This window comes from Dryobates pubescens, chromosome Z (assembly GCF_014839835.1).
Source record: "Dryobates pubescens isolate bDryPub1 chromosome Z, bDryPub1.pri, whole genome shotgun sequence".
Lineage (NCBI taxonomy): Eukaryota > Metazoa > Chordata > Aves > Piciformes > Picidae > Dryobates > Dryobates pubescens.
The window spans coordinates 55348958-55369393 of NC_071657.1; the positions used below are offsets into that span (position 1 = coordinate 55348958).

General features: G+C 37.0%; 1 protein-coding gene across 2 annotated transcripts in view; it reads left to right on the top strand.

Annotated features, from left to right (window-relative positions):
* Nucleotides 1-20436, top strand: part of RFX3 (regulatory factor X3) — a 127634-nt gene that overhangs the window by 101859 nt on the left and 5339 nt on the right. For both annotated transcript variants that reach the window (XM_054179028.1, XM_054179029.1), the window contains 8 exons: nucleotides 1587-1768; nucleotides 2313-2432; nucleotides 9276-9397; nucleotides 10626-10738; nucleotides 11555-11670; nucleotides 12158-12312; nucleotides 16091-16188; nucleotides 16483-16632. In XM_054179028.1, coding sequence (XP_054035003.1) covers nucleotides 1587-1768; nucleotides 2313-2432; nucleotides 9276-9397; nucleotides 10626-10738; nucleotides 11555-11670; nucleotides 12158-12312; nucleotides 16091-16188; nucleotides 16483-16632 — 1056 coding nt within the window. The remainder of the gene's footprint in view (nucleotides 1-1586; nucleotides 1769-2312; nucleotides 2433-9275; nucleotides 9398-10625; nucleotides 10739-11554; nucleotides 11671-12157; nucleotides 12313-16090; nucleotides 16189-16482; nucleotides 16633-20436) is intronic.

Genomic DNA, 20436 nt, shown 5'->3' on the forward strand with positions numbered 1-20436 from the left:
ATATGAAAAACTTAATCAGAGGAATTTATATATATCCTCAAGCTATGTAATGTTTTAACTTATTTTGCCATTCTTTTATAATATGTAGGAGTATTAAATTGCCATTTTACCTTTTCTTTGTACAGTACTGATAGCTAGAGGTGTTTTATTAGTATGCACTACTTGGAAAGTCCAATGATGTTACATGAAAAGACTTTCCTTGCATATGTCTAAAATTACATACCACAATTGCGTGAAAATGTCAAAACTTTTTCCAGATTGTCATTCCATTCCTCCTGGAAGTCAAAGGCAAACAAGCTGCAACTGAAAAGGATTATATCCCTAATGCTTTATAGGCATACCAGTTACTTTTTGATGTTACCAAGGTTGCTCTGTGTTTAAATGCAGTAGCTTTTTGTTATATGTATCTGAGAGTGAAAAACATCCTATTCAGTTACACATCATAGAATTGTTAGGGTTGGAAAGGGACCAAAAAGATCATCTACTTCCAACCCCCCTGCCATGGACAGGGACACCTCACACTAGATCAGGTTGCTCACAGCCACATCCAGCCTGGCCTTAAAAACCTCCAGGGATGAGGCTTCTACTACCTCCCAGGGCAATCTGTTCCAGTGTGTCACCACCCTCATGGTGAAGAATTTCTTCCTAACATCCAATCTGAATCTACCCATTTCTAGTTTTGTTCCATTTCCCCTAGTCCTATCACTACCTGACACCCTAGAAAGTTCCTCCCCAGCTTTCTTGTACACCCCCTTAAGATACTGGGAGGCCACAAGAAGGTCTCCCTGGAGCCTTCTCTTCTTCAGACTGAATAGCACCAACTCACTGAGTTTGTCCTCATAGGAGAGGTGCTCCAGCCCTATAATCATTCTTGTGGCCCTTCTCTGGACACATTCTAGCCTGTCCATATTCTTCTGTAATAGGGGCTCCAGAACTGGATGCAGTACTCCAGGTGGGGTCTCACCAGAGTGGAGTGGAGGGGGAGAATCATCTCCCTCGACGTGCTGGCTATGCTTCTCTTGATGCATCCCAGGATGTGATTGGCTGGGCTGCAAGTGCACACTGATGGCTCCTGTTGAGCTTCTCATCCACCAACACCCCCAAGTCCTTTTCTTCAGGGCTGCTTTCAAGCCAGTCACTGCCCAACCTATATGGGTGCTTGGGATTGCCCCGACCCAGATGCACCAGGTGAAGAAAAACAGTATAGTATTCCAGTTTTAGAAATACATTATCCAGCTATTATTAATTCAAGTAATTTGTTTTCTGCAATTTATGTGAATTACATTCAGGATTACTTTATTTCTTTGCAGTACTAACAGTTTGTCTGAAAGCCATGGGTACCTTTTTCAAATACTGGTACTGAATTAAAAATACTTCAAGAAGTGGGTAATTATCTGAGGTCACAAGTGCAATGAGATCTTAAAGCACTATCGTATAACTACCATTGAAGGAAACTTTGAAAAAGGAAGTAATTGTTTAATAGACCTGAAGAGTGGTTTTAAAACTGTCATAAATTAATGTTGCATGGCCAAGATATTTTAAATAAAGTAATAATGTGGGATTTTTCTGTTTTGTATGTGATTTAGCTTCAATGGCTTTTAGACAACTATGAAACTGCAGAAGGAGTGAGCCTTCCAAGAAGTACCCTTTACAACCATTACTTACGACATTGTCAGGAACACAAGTTGGATCCAGTCAATGCTGCCTCCTTTGGAAAACTTATTCGGTCAATCTTCATGGGATTACGGACCAGAAGACTTGGAACTAGGTTTGTGTTAATGAAATCCTGAATGGCAACGGAAAATACATGAAATAATTATGAATGAGAAACTCGTCTGCTAGTCAAACAACAAATAAAACCTGTTTGTAAATATTAGTGTTTTTCTGTCAGTTCTAAGTCTTAAGCAGTTTTATGTGTTTTCAGGTGTTATTCTACTATTACTTCTGATTTTGATTACTTGTGTGTTTACATTTTGATAAATACACTGCAGATTTTTATCAGTGCAAATAAAATGTAGTTGCTTGTTTGGAAATTACTAGTGATCTGTGTTCCTATATTACTAGATAAGTTGTATTTATTTGTATTATATTTTTCTCACTCAAGTGGATTACAAGTTAAAATGCTGGATATTATTTATTTAAGAGAGTGAATTGATTTCCCAAAGGTGGTAAAATGACACCCATGTAAACCATGGGGAGTCAGGGCTGATTTGTGGGTATTATTTTCTGGTCAGTGTAAATTGTCAGGTAAATAAAATGTAGATGCATAAAACCAGTATTACTATTCTTTTAATTGTTGCTCTTTCATAAAGGGGGAACTCCAAATACCATTATTATGGGATTCGTGTCAAGCCAGACTCTCCTCTTAACCGACTGCAAGAGGACATGCAATATATGGCTATGAGACAACAGCCCATGCAGCAGAAGCAGAGGTAAAGTGTGGAATGAACATGAATCCTGTTTAATATTTATAATTCATAAAGCTTTTACTTTTCCTTACAAGAAAAATTTTCTGATGTTAACAAGTTTGCTAGATACTCCATTGATATCAATGAAGTTAGGTGTAAGTCAGCATAAAGGAATATTCACCTAGAAATTGTCATAAATTTGCAAAGAGCAATAATAATAACAGACTTATGAACAGGCTCTTCTTAACTGTCTTGAGTTCATATCTCACAAGCTGAAGAAAAGCAGTACGAACTTAAGTTTCAAATTTTTCAGTTTGTTTTCATCACTGTATCATTTTATATATAAGCTTCTATAAGGGAGCTTATGATTAAGTTCAATTTGACGTTTTCCTCTCACTGCTAAGAGATAATGGTTTCCCTGTAATCTGATTAACGTGTTTTTCTTCAGCATCTGCTGCTCCTGAAGACCCTGGGAAAGGTTGGAAGTATTTAATAGCGGTGGCACAGTGACCACAAAAGGGCTACACTGATGGTGAAAGACTGTGAATATGTGTACAAGAAACTTAACCTTGTACAGAAAATTTCAGGGGAAAAAAAAAATCAAATCAGTATATTTACTTGAAACAAATTTTATTTGACTAATGTTAATAGCCTTCCATGTTACTATAAAGTGAAATATCTTAAGATGTTTAATTTCATGAAACTTTCACAATTTGCAGACTTTTATAATTGATCCTTGAAAAATGTTTTTTTGTCTCTGCTGTGAGTGCCATGAAACATATTAGCAATATTGAATAGGATACAGAAATTTTCAGGATGAATATGTTTATCCCACAGTATACAGCAAAATTTCATTGCAAAATGGAAACGCATGAGTTGCTATTACTAAAAATCGTTCATGCTTTCCTATACCAGAAAACTAATCATTTTCTAATGGAAACAGGGATTTTTAAATTCCAAGTGTGATGATTCCAGAATATTTGGAAAGTGCTGATTATAATACCAATTGTAGAAAAATATTTAACAAATAAATTATTTAATAGTCTAAGATGTATACTTAATCACAGCCACTCTAGCATGCGGCATGCACAAGCTTTGGTCCATTGTTCTTTCCTTGTAGCCTTGCTTTTTAATTTTAGGGTAGTCTTTGGCCATACAATATCAGACATAATTTTACATTCTTGGAATAAAATTGTCTTTGCATTTTCCTTGATTAATTTTAATTGAACGTGAGATATGCTTGTGTTTTGTAGCCCTCAGAAGCTAGTGGCTTGGGGCAAGAAAGAAATGCTCAGTGTAAAAATAGCTTTCAGTGCACAATTTAGAAATAAATGTGTATTTTTAAAGTAAGATTTCTTCCACATTTACATAACCTGCTTAGTATCTAATTTCAATGTCTGAAATTTGTGTGTAGGTATTTTCATTGTAATTATCCTCATGTATTGAAGAATTCTAGCAGGATTTATTAAGAAAGAACTAAAGGACCTGAATATTATAATTTGCAGGGTAACCACTCTTTCATCATCTTTATTAATATTTCTAATGTTTCTTTTGTCCATTAAATCAGTGGTAAACTGAAGTCAACACACGTTTTTTCCCATTTAGACTAATTCAGACACAAATAATTGGATAAACACTTCTAGTCCTTTTAGACAAAGACTGAGTGTATGCTACTGATGGTTTCTCTTCCTTCCTTTTCTTACTATCTCCATATATTTAAGTGGCTATATAATATATCCGTTTGGGATCAAACATGGCCATTACTAACAGAGAATGGACATCAGACAGGAAGAAATAAAGTAATACCCAACTCAGATATCATGAAAAGTTTTAGTCTGGCATTAAATGCCATTTCAAAGTACGATCTCACTGTGATTTCTCTTTCCCATAAGTATTCTTTGTCAGGCCATTTAAGCAAAGTGTTATCAGAGATACAATTCCTAAGTCAAGTTTCATTTTTGGCTTGTTTTTATGGAATGCTTCATAAGCGAATGATTGTGTCTCAGAGGTGAAATTGCTTAATTTAGGGATACTGATAGAGGTATGCTTGTCTTTTCTTTAGGGAATTCATAACAAAATATTTTTTTAATTCTATTTGCACAAATAAACTTTCAGCTTTCCAAGTAATTTCCAATGTATCTCTTAGTTTTTGCATACAATGATTATAACTTTTTGCTTTCATTTATGGGAGATGAGCTCTTAGCTAAAGTTTTGAGTTTTTTTAATAAATGCAATAACTGTATTATTATCTACTGTATGTTACAGCATTCAACTGACACATAATTGCATTTCTAACCAGAAGTCATTAATTGCTACTCCATATAGATGTTGTTAACCTTATGTATTTATTTTATGTAGAATATAATCTATAGTTTTCTACTATTATCTTTCCTCTGTTCTTGTGTTTTCTGGACTTACTGTGTTCAGTCAAATATACCTTTAAGCAAACTATTATGAGTCTGAAGCATGAACTATTTATAGATCTTTTTTAAAGGGGATTGAGGTTATGCACAGCAGAGAAAGTATGCATTTTTATAGTGGTATTCTTTTTTGAAGATAGAGAGCAAGGTATCATACTTCAACAAATGACAACTTTGGTAAAAATGCTCTGAAAGTTTGTTGATACACAATGGTTCTAAAATTATATTGGGAGAACTTTTATGATAGACTACTAAACAACTTCCTAATGGAATAGTTCAGGGGAAAAAAGGAAGTTATACTCAGGATTCTAGGTTAGGTTTATCTAAACAATGCTTATTGGACCAACAAGAGATGATTTAGAAGCACACGGGAGGTTTGCATTCCGTATATTTCTCTACAGTTTTATCATGTTTGATATCAGATAACCATACTTGAAATACGACCTCCACATTGTTTTTGAGGCTTTATGATGTTACCTACAAGAGAATACTAGGAAGCATTTTTATTTTCTTCAAACACTAGGAAGCAACTCGTACAAACTTGATCTACACACCAAAACTTTCTGAGAGCATCCAGAAGTTCCTCAGTTGTTTCTTTTCTACTTGCATGTTTTGCAGATTCAATAATTATTCTTTTAAGTATGTGAGTCTCTTAATTTTTTTTTAAATTTACAGCTTTAGTATGTGTTCCTTGTGGTGTTCCAAGCTGTTCGAATCAACTTTTGCTTTCTGCTAATTTGAAAGGCTGATTTTTGTCTCCTACTTTAGTGCACTTTACATATTGTTATGCATAAGGTCACCATTTTGTTATGTACTTTAGTACATTATCTCACTTGTCAAAAATGTCAGTGAACTCCTAGTGATAAATCACAGTGATAGAATTAAAATAAAAATAAAATAGAAGTTAATCCTTATAATCATAGAATGTTAGAGGTTGGAAGTGACCTCCAGAGATCTCCAACCCCCCCTGCCAAAGCAGGATCACCTACAGTATTCCATACAGGAATGCATCCAGGTGTGTTTTGAAAGTCTCCAGAGAAGGAGACTCCACAACCTTTCTAGGCAGACTGTTCCAGTGCTCCATCATCCTCACTGTAAAGAAGTTTCTCCTCATGCTGAGGTGAAACCTTACATGTCCAAGTTTCTATCTATTGTTCCTTGTTTAAAACAGAACTTAGAACTTAGTTCCATTTCTTTCTAGAATGCCTACAGTTTGTTTTCAGCAAGCAACAAGGATATAAACCTTAATTCTTTAGAAAAAGAGAATATTATCCATTACATTAGAACATAAGTTGAATTTTTAAGAAAAATAACTGAATTCTAGGAGTAAAATCCAAATACTGGCACCATGGTAACAGTAAGAGCAAACAACAAAATCTACAGAAAATGTAACTGAAAAAGCTGCTGGTTTTTCTCTGTCAATCCATTTTGGCTTCTCATAGTTCTGGGAGTTTTCAGATTATTTCTTCCCTACTGAATTTATACATGCATTTCAAACCAAGTAGTCATTGTAATATAATTCCTCCTTCTGCTTTATTTTATTAATTAATATGGATTGTGTATTTCATTAGCAAATATGGATTAATTTTATTCAGGGAGTTAATAGTCTGTTCTGCAGTGAGAGAGGAAGTTCCTGTTAAATGGAATTGCATCACAATCTATGGAAGTCAGTGAGGTTGTATTCTAAATTAACTGCTAAGTGAGACCAGTGTATCATTCAGTGTCATTTCTGAATTACCTCATTCCATGTTTTGATTTCAGTGGTCTGGGTTGTTTGGGGGTTTGGTTGGTTGGTGGTTTTGGTTTTTCAGATCTTTTTGTTTGGTTGGTGTTTTTGTTGTTGTTGTTGGTTTTGCACAGACTGAGAAAATGTCTGCTGTTACCATAAGGATTTTGCAAACTTCTAGTGCTTATAGTAAGCTGTAGAAAATTCAAATAGTGTCCTTTATGGATAGAATTCATAGAAATTCATAGAATGGCTTAAGTTAGAAGGGACCTCAGAGATCATCTACTCCAACCTCCCCATCACGGGCAGGGATGCCTCTCAACTAGATTCAGCTGCTCAAGGCCTTATCCAGCCTAGCCTTGAACACCTCCAGGGAGATGTCCACAACTTCCCTGGGCAACATATTCTACAGTCTCACCATATTCATATCGAAGAACTTCTTCCTAAGATCCAGCCTAAACCTACTCTCCTTCACTTAAAACCATTCCCCCTTGTCCTACTCCTAGACACTTATATGAAATGTTCCTCTCCAGCCTTCCTGTAGGATCCCTTCGGGTATTGGAAGGTAGCTATAAAGTTCCCCCAGAGTCTTCTCTTCTCTAGGCTGAGCAAACCCAGCTCCCTCAGTCTATCCTCATAGCAGAGGTGCTCCAACCATTGGATCCCTCCACAGGACAGCAGGTTTTGAGTTGAGGTCTCACAAGAGCAGTGTAAAGGGGAGGAATCACCTCTCTTGACCTGCCCTCCGCACTCCTCTTGATACAGCCCAGGACACAATTTGCCTTCTGGGCTGCATGAGCACACTGCCAGCTCATGGTGAGCTTCTCATCAGTCAACACACCCAAGTCTTTCTTTAGAGCTACTCTTAACCCACTCTGCACCCAGCCTGTATGGGTGCCTGGGATTGCCCTAACCCAGATGTAGCACCTTGCACTTGGCTTGCTGAACCTCATGCACTTCTCAAGGCCATTAAAATCCTTCTGAATGGTAACCCTTCCCTCAAGTGAGTCCACCACACCACAAAGTTTGATGTCATCAGCAGACTTGCGGAGGGTGCACTTGATAGGATAGGATAGGATAGGATAGGATAGGATAGGATAGGATAGGATAGGATAGGATAGGATAGACCAGATTGGAAGAGACCTCAAGATCATTGCATCCAACCTAGCAACTAATCCAACCCACCTAATCAACAAAAATAAAGTACCATTAGAAAGTGGTAATATTCATGTAAGGCCAGTTACTATTTTCTGTTCCCAGTTTCCTAGCAATTAGTAATTTAAAATAAAAGAGTGAAAACAAAATAATGTACAAGTGAGTAAAAAAGGAAAACAGAGGAAAAAGTCTAGATCATCTTAGAAAATAAAACTTTTACCAATTAGGGAACTGTAAAAGTTTTTCCCATGTACCTAAAATGGCTTAAATTAAAAGAATTCCAAAGAGCTGTTTGATAAACACTCTGTGTTTATGTTTCATCTGAAGCTCTTGGAAAAAAAAAATTCTTTCTTTTCTTGATTTAATTTTGCAAGTTATTTTTTAATGCTGTAGAAACTGGCTAACTTCTGGTACAATTACCTGTCACAGTGCCAGAATTAAGATTTTGCCCAGCGTATTTTATGTAAAGCACAGTAGCTTTTATGCTTTAATTATAAGGGTTTTTGCGTAACTGAAAATCTCTTCACGAACAGTTATTTTTATGTATTCAAAACACTTTGAAAGTGTGCTTTCTGTCTGTCTTTTGTTGTTGTATATTTAGATTCATGTCAGGTATGCCTAAAATATTGAATGAATTTTTGCATGGGAACTTCAGTGAGAGGAAAAAAAAAATCAGTAATTACATGAGACAATGTCAGCTTATGTGTACTGGAAACAAATTGAAATGTTCCCAAATGATTAATCTGTCTCTCCAAAGCAAAGCAATGCATTGTGAAAATTCTTGTCACATTCCAGAAGTTAGCATGGAGTTTTACAGTCTGCACAACAATTTGAGTTAGATCGATGTTTAAAACACACTTGGTTTAGCTTTGGGGCTTCACTTATTTTCTTTTCCAGTAGCTACAATTCTTTTTCAAAAGTTCAAAGTGTCCAAGATGTTACCATTAAAACCTGGGACTGTAAATTCCCTGGGAACCTTTGGCTTGTCAGACTGATTGTTGAGATAGCACTTAACCACCCAAACCAACATTCCCATTTGCATCATTATGATTTTTATCCTTTATAAAAAAGATTCTGAGAATTGACCAGTGAAGGGTTTAGGTTTTCAAGTAGCTTTCTCAGGCTTTCTATGCTTATGAGAGAAATTAGTTGGATTTGAAAGTCTTTCATTATCCTCAGACAGAAATGTTGCTTTTGGTTATTGTAATGAAATATGTTTTTTAAATAATTATTGGGAAGTCAAGCTATTTGGAAAAAGAAGGATTTGATTCCTTTTGGTGTAAATGAGGTAGTCTTTCATGTGCTCTTCCTAAGCTAAATTCCCCGAGATACTGGTGGTATTGCTGTAACATCACCTGTATGAATTTTGTACTGCTTTGTTAATGCTCTAGCTTCACTTAGTAATTTGTTTCTATTGCTAATTAAAAAATAAATTAAAATGTATAAATTATTTTGTTACTCCAAATTTTATTTTGAGGTGGAGAAATCAAAGCAAACATAGATCATATCGTTTCATTTACAAAGAAGTAAACAGAAATGATAATTTTGTACTTCATATTTTTGTAGGTATAAACCTATGCAGAAAGTGGATGGAGTTGCAGATGGCTTCACAGGAAGTGGTCAACAGACAGGCACATCTGTTGAACAAACTGTAATTGCCCAAAGTCAACATCATCAACAGTTTTTAGGTATGAGAGCAGGTTTTATACTGCTGTTTAAATAAATAAGATGAACTTCATTATCACTATGAATATCAAATCACACTAGTACAGTAGTTGTTTCTAAAGTTATCATGCCAGCTTTAAAATTCTTAGAACAACAAGGCACATAAATGACATGTACTTTATGAGCTTTATGTAATATATAATATGCACCATATAACTATAAAAGGAAACCCATGCAAATTCTCTATTTGTGCAATAAACTCACTATTACATAAATCACAATGCCATTGCTGTACAAACTTATATTAGACACAGAACTTGAAATTCCTGTGATGAAAGTTCACTGCCTGGGCATTACAGTCCATTTTATTTCATTCAAGGAAGAGTGGTGCTGTTGCATTGCTATTGCACATTAGCTGTCATGCTTTGAAAGTGTGCTGCAGTGTTGTAAGTGGAAATAGTGAATAGTTTCAACTAGAAACCCCAAATTCATATTAAAAAATATCCAAGTCATGTAGTCATTGATCCACCTAAGCATGTATTCTTAGTGTAAGAAACAAATGGTAATTTAGTTAATTGTCTGCATAGAAAGACTCTTTGATTCTGTTATTAGAGAAGATGTACAATTATCTGGTTGGCATTTTCAAGCCCCAAATCCTTTGTCTAAATTTTGCTGTTATTTAATTGTTTGGAACATAATGGTAGCACTAAATTATTTTGAATCTTCCTTTCCAGGTGCTTTTCACTCCAGCATTTTTCTCTTATATCAGCTTGTCTCTTGGAAACCTTTGTAACAAATAGTGAAAACAGACTTTGCTTGATAGTCTATGAAATTTCAAATAAACATGTATATTGAATCTGCTAAGCCCCATGGTACCCTGCTACATAGAAACTCATCAGCTGAACAAGAAAAAAAACTCTTCAAGGTTGAATCTTTCATGCACTGACATACATATTTTCCTTCATACTGTAGTAGTTTGAAAATGTGTATTAGCTTTTTTATATAGGTGTAGTATGTACATGACATCTTTTTGACATCTCTAAGAGTAGTTTTGTTGGGGGTTTTTGATGAAAAATAATGGCTGAATTTGTTTACAATTTTAACATTCAACAGGTATGAAAGACTTTTCTCTTTGAATATTATGACCTTTTGGAATCAGTTTGTTTGTATCATCCTTAAATAGTTTCTTTATCATTCTGTAACTGGCACTGTTCACAGTAGTCGTCTTTCATTATGTTGTCATGGAAACAGATGCATCTCGAGTACTTCCAGAGTTTGGAGAAGTTGAAATATCTTGTCTGCCAGATGGTACTACCTTTGAGGACATCAAATCACTTCAGAGTCTTTATCGAGAGCACTGTGAGGTATTTCCTACAAAACATTTTTAAAGTTCATAACTTCTAGTCAAGTACAGGATTACAGTACAAGATTGTAATGCCAAATGTATTGCAGCCATGTTAGTGTTACATGACTTTCCCTCAGGATATTTTGATTATTTCATTGGAAAAGACATTAGTAAAAAGCTTTTTGCTGGAGGCTCTGCTTTACAAGGGGAAAAGAGTAATGTGGGATATATAATATACACCAAGAATGAAATGTAGCCATGTCTATGTTTTCAGAATGTTAGAGAAACTAAACTTCAGATTGTACAGGCAGGTCTTTGTTTTAGTCAATAAGAAATGCAAATCACGTTAAATTATAGCTGCTTTTTTTTCCATTAAAAGCCATAACTTCCCGTTTTAAAGAAACATTGAGATGTTTAACCTATGTTTGATATTGAACAATATGTCTTTTAAAATTATATTTGAATGTGTTTTCAAACCTCTACTGAATTGTGAAAATGAGTAAACTAACAGGGTTCTTTTTTGTTTGCAGTAGCATTAGGTATTTTCATGGGGTGAATTCCTCTGATGCTTATCTAGGCCATGTCCATTTCTCCACGCTTCTGTGCATGTGCAGTTGACCTTACTCAAGTCTCTGCACACTCTTTACAGTGGATAATTTATGGATATCAAGCATATTAAACCAGATAACATTTCTAACTTGGAAATACACAGTTTCTAACTTGGCAATAGACAGTTTGCTTTTACTCCATTAGGTGATGAAGGAAAAGCCGCAATAGATCTAGCTGGGGGAAGGTGGACAGGAGACAATCTGTACTTGGGTTTCATTTTTTTTAGGCAATACTGGATGTGGTTGTGAATCTTCAGTTCAGCCTGATAGAAAAGTTGTGGCAAACTTTCTGGCGCTATTCTCCCTCTGCTCCACCTGATGGCACTACTATTACTGAACCAAGGTCAGCAAACTTTTATATGTTGTTGATAATATAACACAAATGTCAAAGAAAAAAAAAGTCTTACAAGTTTTACCTGCACAGTACTACTGTCTTTTCATATTACAATTTTTCAAATTACATTTCTGTTGTCTAATAGTTTTGCAGAGGCTGGATGTATACCAAATTGCAGTCTTGAAACTGTTATGTTGCCCATGTTTTTCCTTTGCTTGGAAAACTGCAGTAAAGGTGTCTTTCACCAGTAGGCTGTCCAATTTGTTTTTAAGCCTAAAGGATCATTCATACCTCTGCATTAATTTGTGAGCTGTAGCAGGACTATGGAGGCATTCTTAAGATCCACACCTATGTGACACAATTTGTAAAGAAATTCTGCTGAGTGTAGTTGAGACATCTGTGACATCTTTATAGTAGATTTTAACACCCGTTGCAGGTTTTTACCTGCTGGAAATGCATTATCAATTATTTTATTTGCTACATTTTTTCACACCAGCAATCTGAGTGAAATAGAAAGTCGACTTCCAAAAGCAAAGCTGATTACTCTGTGCAAGAATGAGTCAATTCTGAAATGGATGTGTAACTGTGACCATGTGATGTACCAGGCTTTGGTGGAGATTCTCATTCCTGACGTCCTTAGACCTATTCCTAGTAAGTTGAACACCCAAAACATTTTGTAAGAATGCGTGTGTTGGTAGTAGTGATTTGGTGCCTCACAGGGCCGCTTTGGGAATAACTTTGAAAGTTAGCAAGGAATTGTGGATCTTTTATCCTTAATTTTACTGTATAGGACATTGTGCTGAGAGTTGATGTGTGCTTTATATTTTAAACACAAGAGGATGTTAATGCAGTTGGAAGATCTAGTTTTCAATATATAGTTTCATACTAAAGATACATATTTCTTTATGTGTTCTATTTTAATGTGGAAATGGTTTCCTTTTACCCTGGCTGTAGACTACCCAATAGATTTAGACATCTAAGTTCCGTGATCCTGAGCCTGTGTGCACTAATCTCAGTTAGTCCTTCCATTAAATTCAGTAGTTTTTAGTTTAAGCATTCTGTATTAATCTTCTATTAGTCTGAAAAATAAATGTATTTCTGATCTTTGTGAATCCATTATCAGTGGCTACCGGAATAAATGTTGGTGACTATTAAGGCAATAGCAGAAATAGTTCAAGGATTTTTTTTAGTCCAATTTATTATTCCAGTCTACTATTCTTTTTGTTATATATGCTGTATGAAAGAGTCAGTAAATGTCTGGCCATTCAACCATTACCAGAAGTACAGCTTTCTTTTCAAACTTGATTTTACTAGAATCCATCATTGCTTCAGCAATGTATTTTTGTGGATAATTTTAGTACAAAATATATTTATCTGAAAAAGGTTGGACTCTTTTACAAGCACTTATTGTGTCACTTATGCTGTTCTAAAAGTTATAAAGAGATCATGTTAGCAGCCTAGGGTAAAATTCTTGTGTAACTCCTAAATAATACATTCTTTCCATGAAAAAAACCAAGTCACTTTATAAAACTGGATTAATATTTTTTGAAAAAACAAGCGCCTTAAGTAGCTTTGCAGCTAGCAAAACTATTCTGTCATGCTGTGAACACCTCTTTGCTATAGTGACTGCAGCAGTAATGGGTACCACAGAGAAGTATTTACAGGTACTGCCTTGCAGAAAAGTTTTATTGACTTTCTGCTTGGCAGTGAAATATCAGCTTTTAGTAGACATATGAAATAAAAAAGAGTTTTGGAACTGGAAATGTATGATTCCTGAAGGTCAGACATTTACAAAGGCAATTTCTTGGTGGAGACTGACATAATTTATCTTTTCATCTATGTAACAAAGAAAAATGTTTTCTTAAATACATGCAATTATTGACAACCACTAGTTGTATAAATTATTTTGCACTGGTTTGTAGTTGACATTTTACTATCTAATGCAAGTAGGTAGAATATTAATTTTGAGGTAATTTAGACTGTTGTGAAGGAATAGGCAATGATAAGCCCCCCCCCCCCCCCCCCCCCCAAATTTAATTACAGCATTTAATAGGTTGAATTAAGACTCACTCTTCCAAAAGTATGGTATTTGCTGAATCAAAAGGTGGTACAGATACTGTTTTTCCTCAAACCTGCTTCTAACCTTTCCTTTCACTTGTTTCTCCTGAACAGCCTGTCAGTCTCTGAAGAAGTTTTTGTACCTCCTTAGCTTGCGGTGTCTTCCTTGTTCCTTAAGATGCATGGGGCATTGCCTCTACAGGGTTTTGAGAAATGGGACCCAATCATTTCAAATCAGCAGCTACAGGCATTAGGTCCTTTTCATGCTATTTCTTCCTTTCTAGAATTAACTGTCACATCTGAATAATTGATACCTACAGTGTTTGACGTTCCTGATTTTTGAATGATTATCAGACTTCATGCCAACACATCATCTGATCCCAGGATAAATTCATCTCAAGAGGCTTCTGCCTCTATTTTGTGAACAGTCTGGAGGTTTTCTGCTCAGATGTCCACCCACTGAGCCACTTTGAAAGACAGCTAATGTGGTTTTTTGTATTTTCTTATTTTATCTTTAGGCCCAGCTAACTAAATAGCTTTTCCTAGTCAGTCTTCCTGTAATGATGGTCTATAAAAACTCTCTCTTCACTGTTAAACATTTTAAATATTACTAGTATTATAACTTCTGCTTTTGAATTAAAATACGCCAAGAGGAAGGCTTAAAGTTGTGCTAAATAGTTGACTGACTATAACGGAGCTAAGTGAAGTATACAAAGTCTTCACCTTTTGTGAGAAAATGCAAGTTTCTAGGAAAGCTTGATCTCTGTAGAAGAAAGGGAGCTCTAAAAGCTCCATCAAATGCACATTTATGGTTATTTTCCTGAATAAATGTAAAAACGTCAACATCAGCTGCTCAAAGGAGCGCTTGAAGTAAGCACATGATTTTGTTAAGATTTATGTTTTTTCATGCCTAAATTTTCAGCACTTTCTTCTAGAAAAGCGTTATTGTGCTACTCAGCAGTGTGATACATACTACTACAGTACACAAAAAGACCCCAACCAAAAAAGAAAAAGAAAAAAGCAAAACCAAACCCACACAAAATCCCCACAACAAATCCCGCCATTGAGGGGAAAGAAAAATCTTTATTTTTAACCTTTATATTAAACTTAGCAGTCAAAATGTTTACCCACCCACACAATGAATGAAGAATTGCTGTGTATGTACCAGCAAAGTCCCTTTTCCTGAAAAAAGGTGAAACGCTGTCTCCATCTGATTCAGTCATAAAGACCATAATTATCTAATGTCTCTGGCAATAGAGCAGAGCTATCAAGTTTTACAGTGGGCTTTTTGTGCTTCCACAAGTGACAGAATGGACAGCATAAACTTGCCTGTGAGTTAATCTCTATTAAAAGCGGAGAATTTATTAAACATATTTCCACATCATATTACACAATGCCAGGCAAAGATTTAAAGTACTGAAAAGACTGTAAAGCCTTGTTTTTAGGAGACTTGCATGTCAGAGTGTTTTCAGCTGAGAACTCAAGCTTCTTCAGGTGTTTGTCCAAATCAAACTGTCAGTAATTGCTGTTATAATACCATTTAGTGTGTGTCTAGTAACATCCAGCTATCTCAGGCCATTTACTTAACACCATACTCATCTTCTGATTCCTGTTGTTGTGGCAGCCATATGAAGGTAAAAGAAGGTTTTGAGATTGTAAGTAGTGCAGGTTTTGTTAACAGCAGGTTTTGTTAGCAGGTTTTATTAACAGGTAGATGTGCGCTTAAGGATGGAATATGAGAAAAATTATGTATATAATATTCTCTCCAGAGCTTATTAGAGACTCATGGTTGTCCGTTACAATACTGATACATGAATGCCTACTTTAGCTTTTTTCTTATTGATAGTGGCCTTAAGCACTGTATATTGGGTTGTGTTCTTTAAAATTGAAGTAAGTAGCACTGCAACATCATGTCAGGATACTGTGGGCTTATTTGAGGAAACTGCAGTATTCAAACAACTTTTTTTGGGGGGGGGGAGTGTGTTAATTTGTTTGGGTTTTGGTTTATAAGTTTTGCTCTTTAAAGGAAGTGCTTTGATGAAATAGAAAGCTGGAAGTTTGTGATGGAAATTTCCATCAAAATAACTGCTGCAGTTAGTGATGTTCTTCTATAGGAGTGCCCAAAATGATACTGCTTGTCACAAACCTCTTAAAAAACTGTTAGATGAGGAAGTCAGAGCTTCTTATTAAACCAAAACTAAACTAATTATTTATAATCTATATCGGAATGAGGCATTTTGAACTGAGACTGGATTTGTCTTTTAGTAAGTAAAAACAGCAGACCAGAACAGGTAAGTACTGAGAATGCAAAAGCATTTCAAGAGAGGTGTGCTGCTTTCTTTTCATTCCAATTTCGTTCTTTAATGTACAGGTGCCTTGACCCAAGCCATTCGCAATTTTGCAAAAAGCCTTGAAGGTTGGCTTTCAAATGCCATGAACAATATTCCACAGAGGATGATACAAACCAAGGTAGGCAAAACTGTTGCAGCATTATTCTTACAATGGCAAACCAAGTGGGCAGTAGCATTTTAACTTTAATGCTAAATTTCATATATAGCATCAAGCATCAAACAGTGGGAGAGGAAACAACTCTAAATTTTGTTATAAAATTATGAGGAAGACATTATATAATTTGTTACATGGACATAACTCACATATGAAGACACCAATACAGAATACTGAAGTTAAGGGAAAGGCTTAACCTGTAGAGTTAATCTACAAATAAAGACAGCAGTATTTAAAAATAAATCAATTTCTTCATAGGTTGCCACTGTAAGTGCCTTTGCCCAGACTCTGCGAAGATACACTTCTCTTAATCACCTGGCTCAAGCAGCTCGAGCTGTCCTTCAAAATACTTCTCAAATCAACCAGATGCTCAATGATCTTAACCGTGTAGATTTTGCCAATGTTCAGGTAAAACATAGCTTTAAATGAAGAATAATTTTTGTAAAAAACCAAGGGTGTTTCCCATGTGATTTTGTTCTTTATTTTTAGCTGTCATTCTATCAAGAAAGTGGGGAGAACATCTTGCTCATTCATATATGCAGTAGTCCACCCCTGTCATGGGTGGAGTTGAATCTGCTGCTGATGTTCAATCCCATGCTGCTGTCATGCCAGCTTCACAGTGAAAGTGCTGGCTGGAGGAAAGTATCATAGGGCTTGAAGTTCAGATTGTAACATGAGAGGCTTCCTGTTCCAGTTGCGGCTTTCAGTTTTCCAGGTTTGGGTGTTGGGCTTTTCTGCGAGGCTGGCTGTGGTGAGTTGCTGGCTTCTTCTGCTGCTTCTGCTTTTTACTGAACTTTCTGCAAATAGTCAAAGTAGTTGTGCATTGTGTTATCTCATTGCCAGTAAAACTCTTTATCTCAACTCCTTTTCTCAACCCAGAGGGGTTGTTTTTGTGTTACTTTCCCTCACTTCTGTGTTGGGGGAGGGTGCTGTGAGAGCAGGCTGTGCTAACCTAGGACAGTCCGTATTTAGTGCCCAATGTGGGGTCCAAAAGCAGCTGTCTTAACTAAGTTGATTTTGGCAGATGAGAGGGTTGAGATAATGAGAATTGATGTAACAAGAGGGTTCAGTCAAGGCTTGAGGCTTGTTAAGCATTTTATACACTATTCTTTTTTCCTGTGGTGTGTTTGCTATGTTGTTATATTTGCTTTCAGGGGACGGCTGGGGTCAATGTGCTGCAGGTAGTATGTGCTCACTGTGGTGATGAGAATCATCCTAGGGGAACGTCTTAGACCTGTGTTGTTGCTGTGGTGGTTACTGGCATGCCAGGTTTTGTTCAGTGCAATACAGAAATCTCCCAAGAATACCACTGAGGGATCTGCCCTGAGACTGGATAACTACAAGTGACAGGGTGTGTGGAAGCATATGAGCAAGTGCCTACAACAGTGGTCACCACTGGTGGTTTGAGATTTCACCCCTGAAAAAGTGCAAATGCTTGACAAGCTGGTTAATGTTTGGGAAAAAAAACTGTTGTTAACCCAGAATTTCGCTAGAGACAGAAACCGCCGCAATGTGTTGGGGCTTGGCCCACACCTATCAAGCCTTTCTCATCAGTGTTCAGAGTGCCCTTGGGCAAGAGAAGGTCTCTGGGCCAACAGAAAGACCAGCAGGCATGGCAGCTGCATAAGAAAATGAGCCTGTGTCAGTATCAGCTGCCTCTGTACAGAAAAAGAAACATATAAGCAAAGCAGTTTCTCTGGCTGGCAAAGGATAAGGATGAATCAGGGTCATCATGGAAACAAGAGAAAGAGCCAAGGATGCTCACTTGGTCTTTATCTCTGGCTTTGGAAGATGGCCAGTGGCAAACAGTGGATGAAATGGCTAGCAGGCCCTACCAATATGAGGGATGTATCTTCCTCTGTACAGGCCTGTACAGATATGAAGGAACTGTCCTGGAAGGTCAAGCAAATCAAAGAAAACCTCTCCTATTCCCCACCTGGACGGTCCTGTATTTCGGCCATGAGATGCAGATGCTTCCCTGTCCAAAGGCGAGAATCTGGGAGGTACATACCATGGTGTACCCTGTGGTTTTAGTTGATGACCATGGGAAGGACTTGAGGAAGTGGGATGGAAACACCACTTCGGCCCTAGCTGCACAAGTCCATAAACTACAAGGAAATTTTCCCTGGAAGAATGCTGCCTTAGTTTCCAGTGGAAAATTGCACAAAAAGAACAGACAAGTTGATACTGCTTCTGATCCTCCTGAGGGGGACTCTCAAAGCATCTTCACAAGACACAAGTGATTCCAGTGAGAATTAAAGGAGCCCTGCTTCCAAGGAGAGGGACAGCTGGGTTTGTTGGATTGTGTGGATATGATGACTGGGCAAGTTGAACCCAGGAAGAGAATAAAGCTTTAGTAGATACAGGCACCTAGTGTAATCTGATGCCATCAAACTATGAGGGGTGGAAACCATCTGTGTTTGTGTTGGGACAGAAGGATCCCTACACCTGGATGTGTTGGAGGCAGAGCAGTGGAATGCAAGCCACACTTGGAGGGGTGGAAGGAGTCACTGACATTGACTGCCCCAGAGGTGGAAATAAAACCCCACCATTTGGACTGGTCATGGACTGATCCAGACTGTACTGGAACAGGATGGAACTCCAGAGCATCTGCAGTGAGCAGACTTCTGTATACTGCAAAGCAATCTCATTTTGAGTGAAAATGAACAGTGAATGATGTATGCTGTTTGATGTTAATTGCTGCTGGGCATACCTAGATGGCACAGAACACAGGTGGAGAATGTCATGGGTTGAGTTGAATCTGCAGCCGATAATCAGTCCCATGCTGCTGTTCTTGCCAGCTTCAAGATGAGAGTGCTGGATGAGGAATATTATCATGGGGCTTGAAGCTCAGACTGTAATATGAGAGGCTTCCTGTTCTGGTGGCTGCTTTTGATTTCCTGGTTTTTAGTCTTTTCCCCTGGGCTGGCTGCAGGTTGGGGGGTGGGAGGACAGGTCACAGGCTTATGCTGCTGCTTCTGCATTTTGCCGCACTTTTCTGCAAATAGGCTAAGGTAATTGTGCATTGTATTATCTCACTTCCAGTAAAACTCTTTATCTCAACTCTTTTTGCCAGCCTGTAGGGTTTTGGGGTTTTGTGTTATTTTCCCTCATTTCTGTGCTGGGGGAGAGCAGCTGTGAGAACAGGCTGTGCTAACCCAGCACAACTCCAAACATGACACCTGGTATGTTAGGAAAGTAAGAGCTCAGAACCATTGTTTCCACTTACTGTCCTTAAATGCCCATATTCTTCCAACTTCTATGAAAATGTACAGCAAATATATTTTCAGAATGGGCACCGTGGATGATGTATTACTAATAGCATAAATGGTATCTTAGAATTAGGTCACGCATAGTAGCATAGCTTCTGAAAGCTGTTAAATGAATAACACTGTTTTTTGTAGAGACAGATTAATTATTTCAAAGACAACACTTTATGTGAGTGCCTATGCTTAAATTTACAAGATCTCTTGAGTAATTGGTTAGATTAGAACTAGTTTCCAGTTAGCTATAGAATGCTTTTCATTCAGCATATTTCTCCATGTTTCTGCTCCTCTGAGGAAAAGTACTTTCTCCTTCTGCCCAGCAAAATAAAATATTCAAGGTTAGATAGATCTATTGGATGTTAGGGAAAAGTTCTATACAGAGAGAGTGATTGCCCATTGGAATGGGCTGCCTGGGGAGGTGGTGGAGTCGCCGTCACTGGAGGTTTTCAGGAGAAGACTTGATGGGGTGCTTGGTGCCATGGGTTAGTTGTTTGGGTGGTGTTGGATTGGTTGATGGGTTGGATGCGATGATCTTGAAGGTCTCTTCCAACCTGGTTTATTCTATGTGTTCTATGTATTCTATTCTATGTTTGTCTCTTTTTCCATGTGAGCAACTGTTTTGACATACTTGTTAATAATCTTAAGAAAAGTCAGTCAAGATTACTTGACCAAAGATACAGTGTAATAACTGTATGGCAACATGGATACAGAACTGTGAATGAGTTGTTAACTTGGCAAATGATAACAAGAGTTTAAGGACGTGGCTTGCAGTTAGTGAGCCTGCATTTTTGTGTGTAATTTCTGAATTAACCAGCTAGCCTTATTGAAACTTGATAGCATTGACCAAATTGTTTATTACTGTATGAAGAGTGTGTTTCTCCATGTAGAGTGTTTCTTCGATTGTGTGCAGTTTATGTTGTACTTTAAGTAATGTGTATGCTATTAC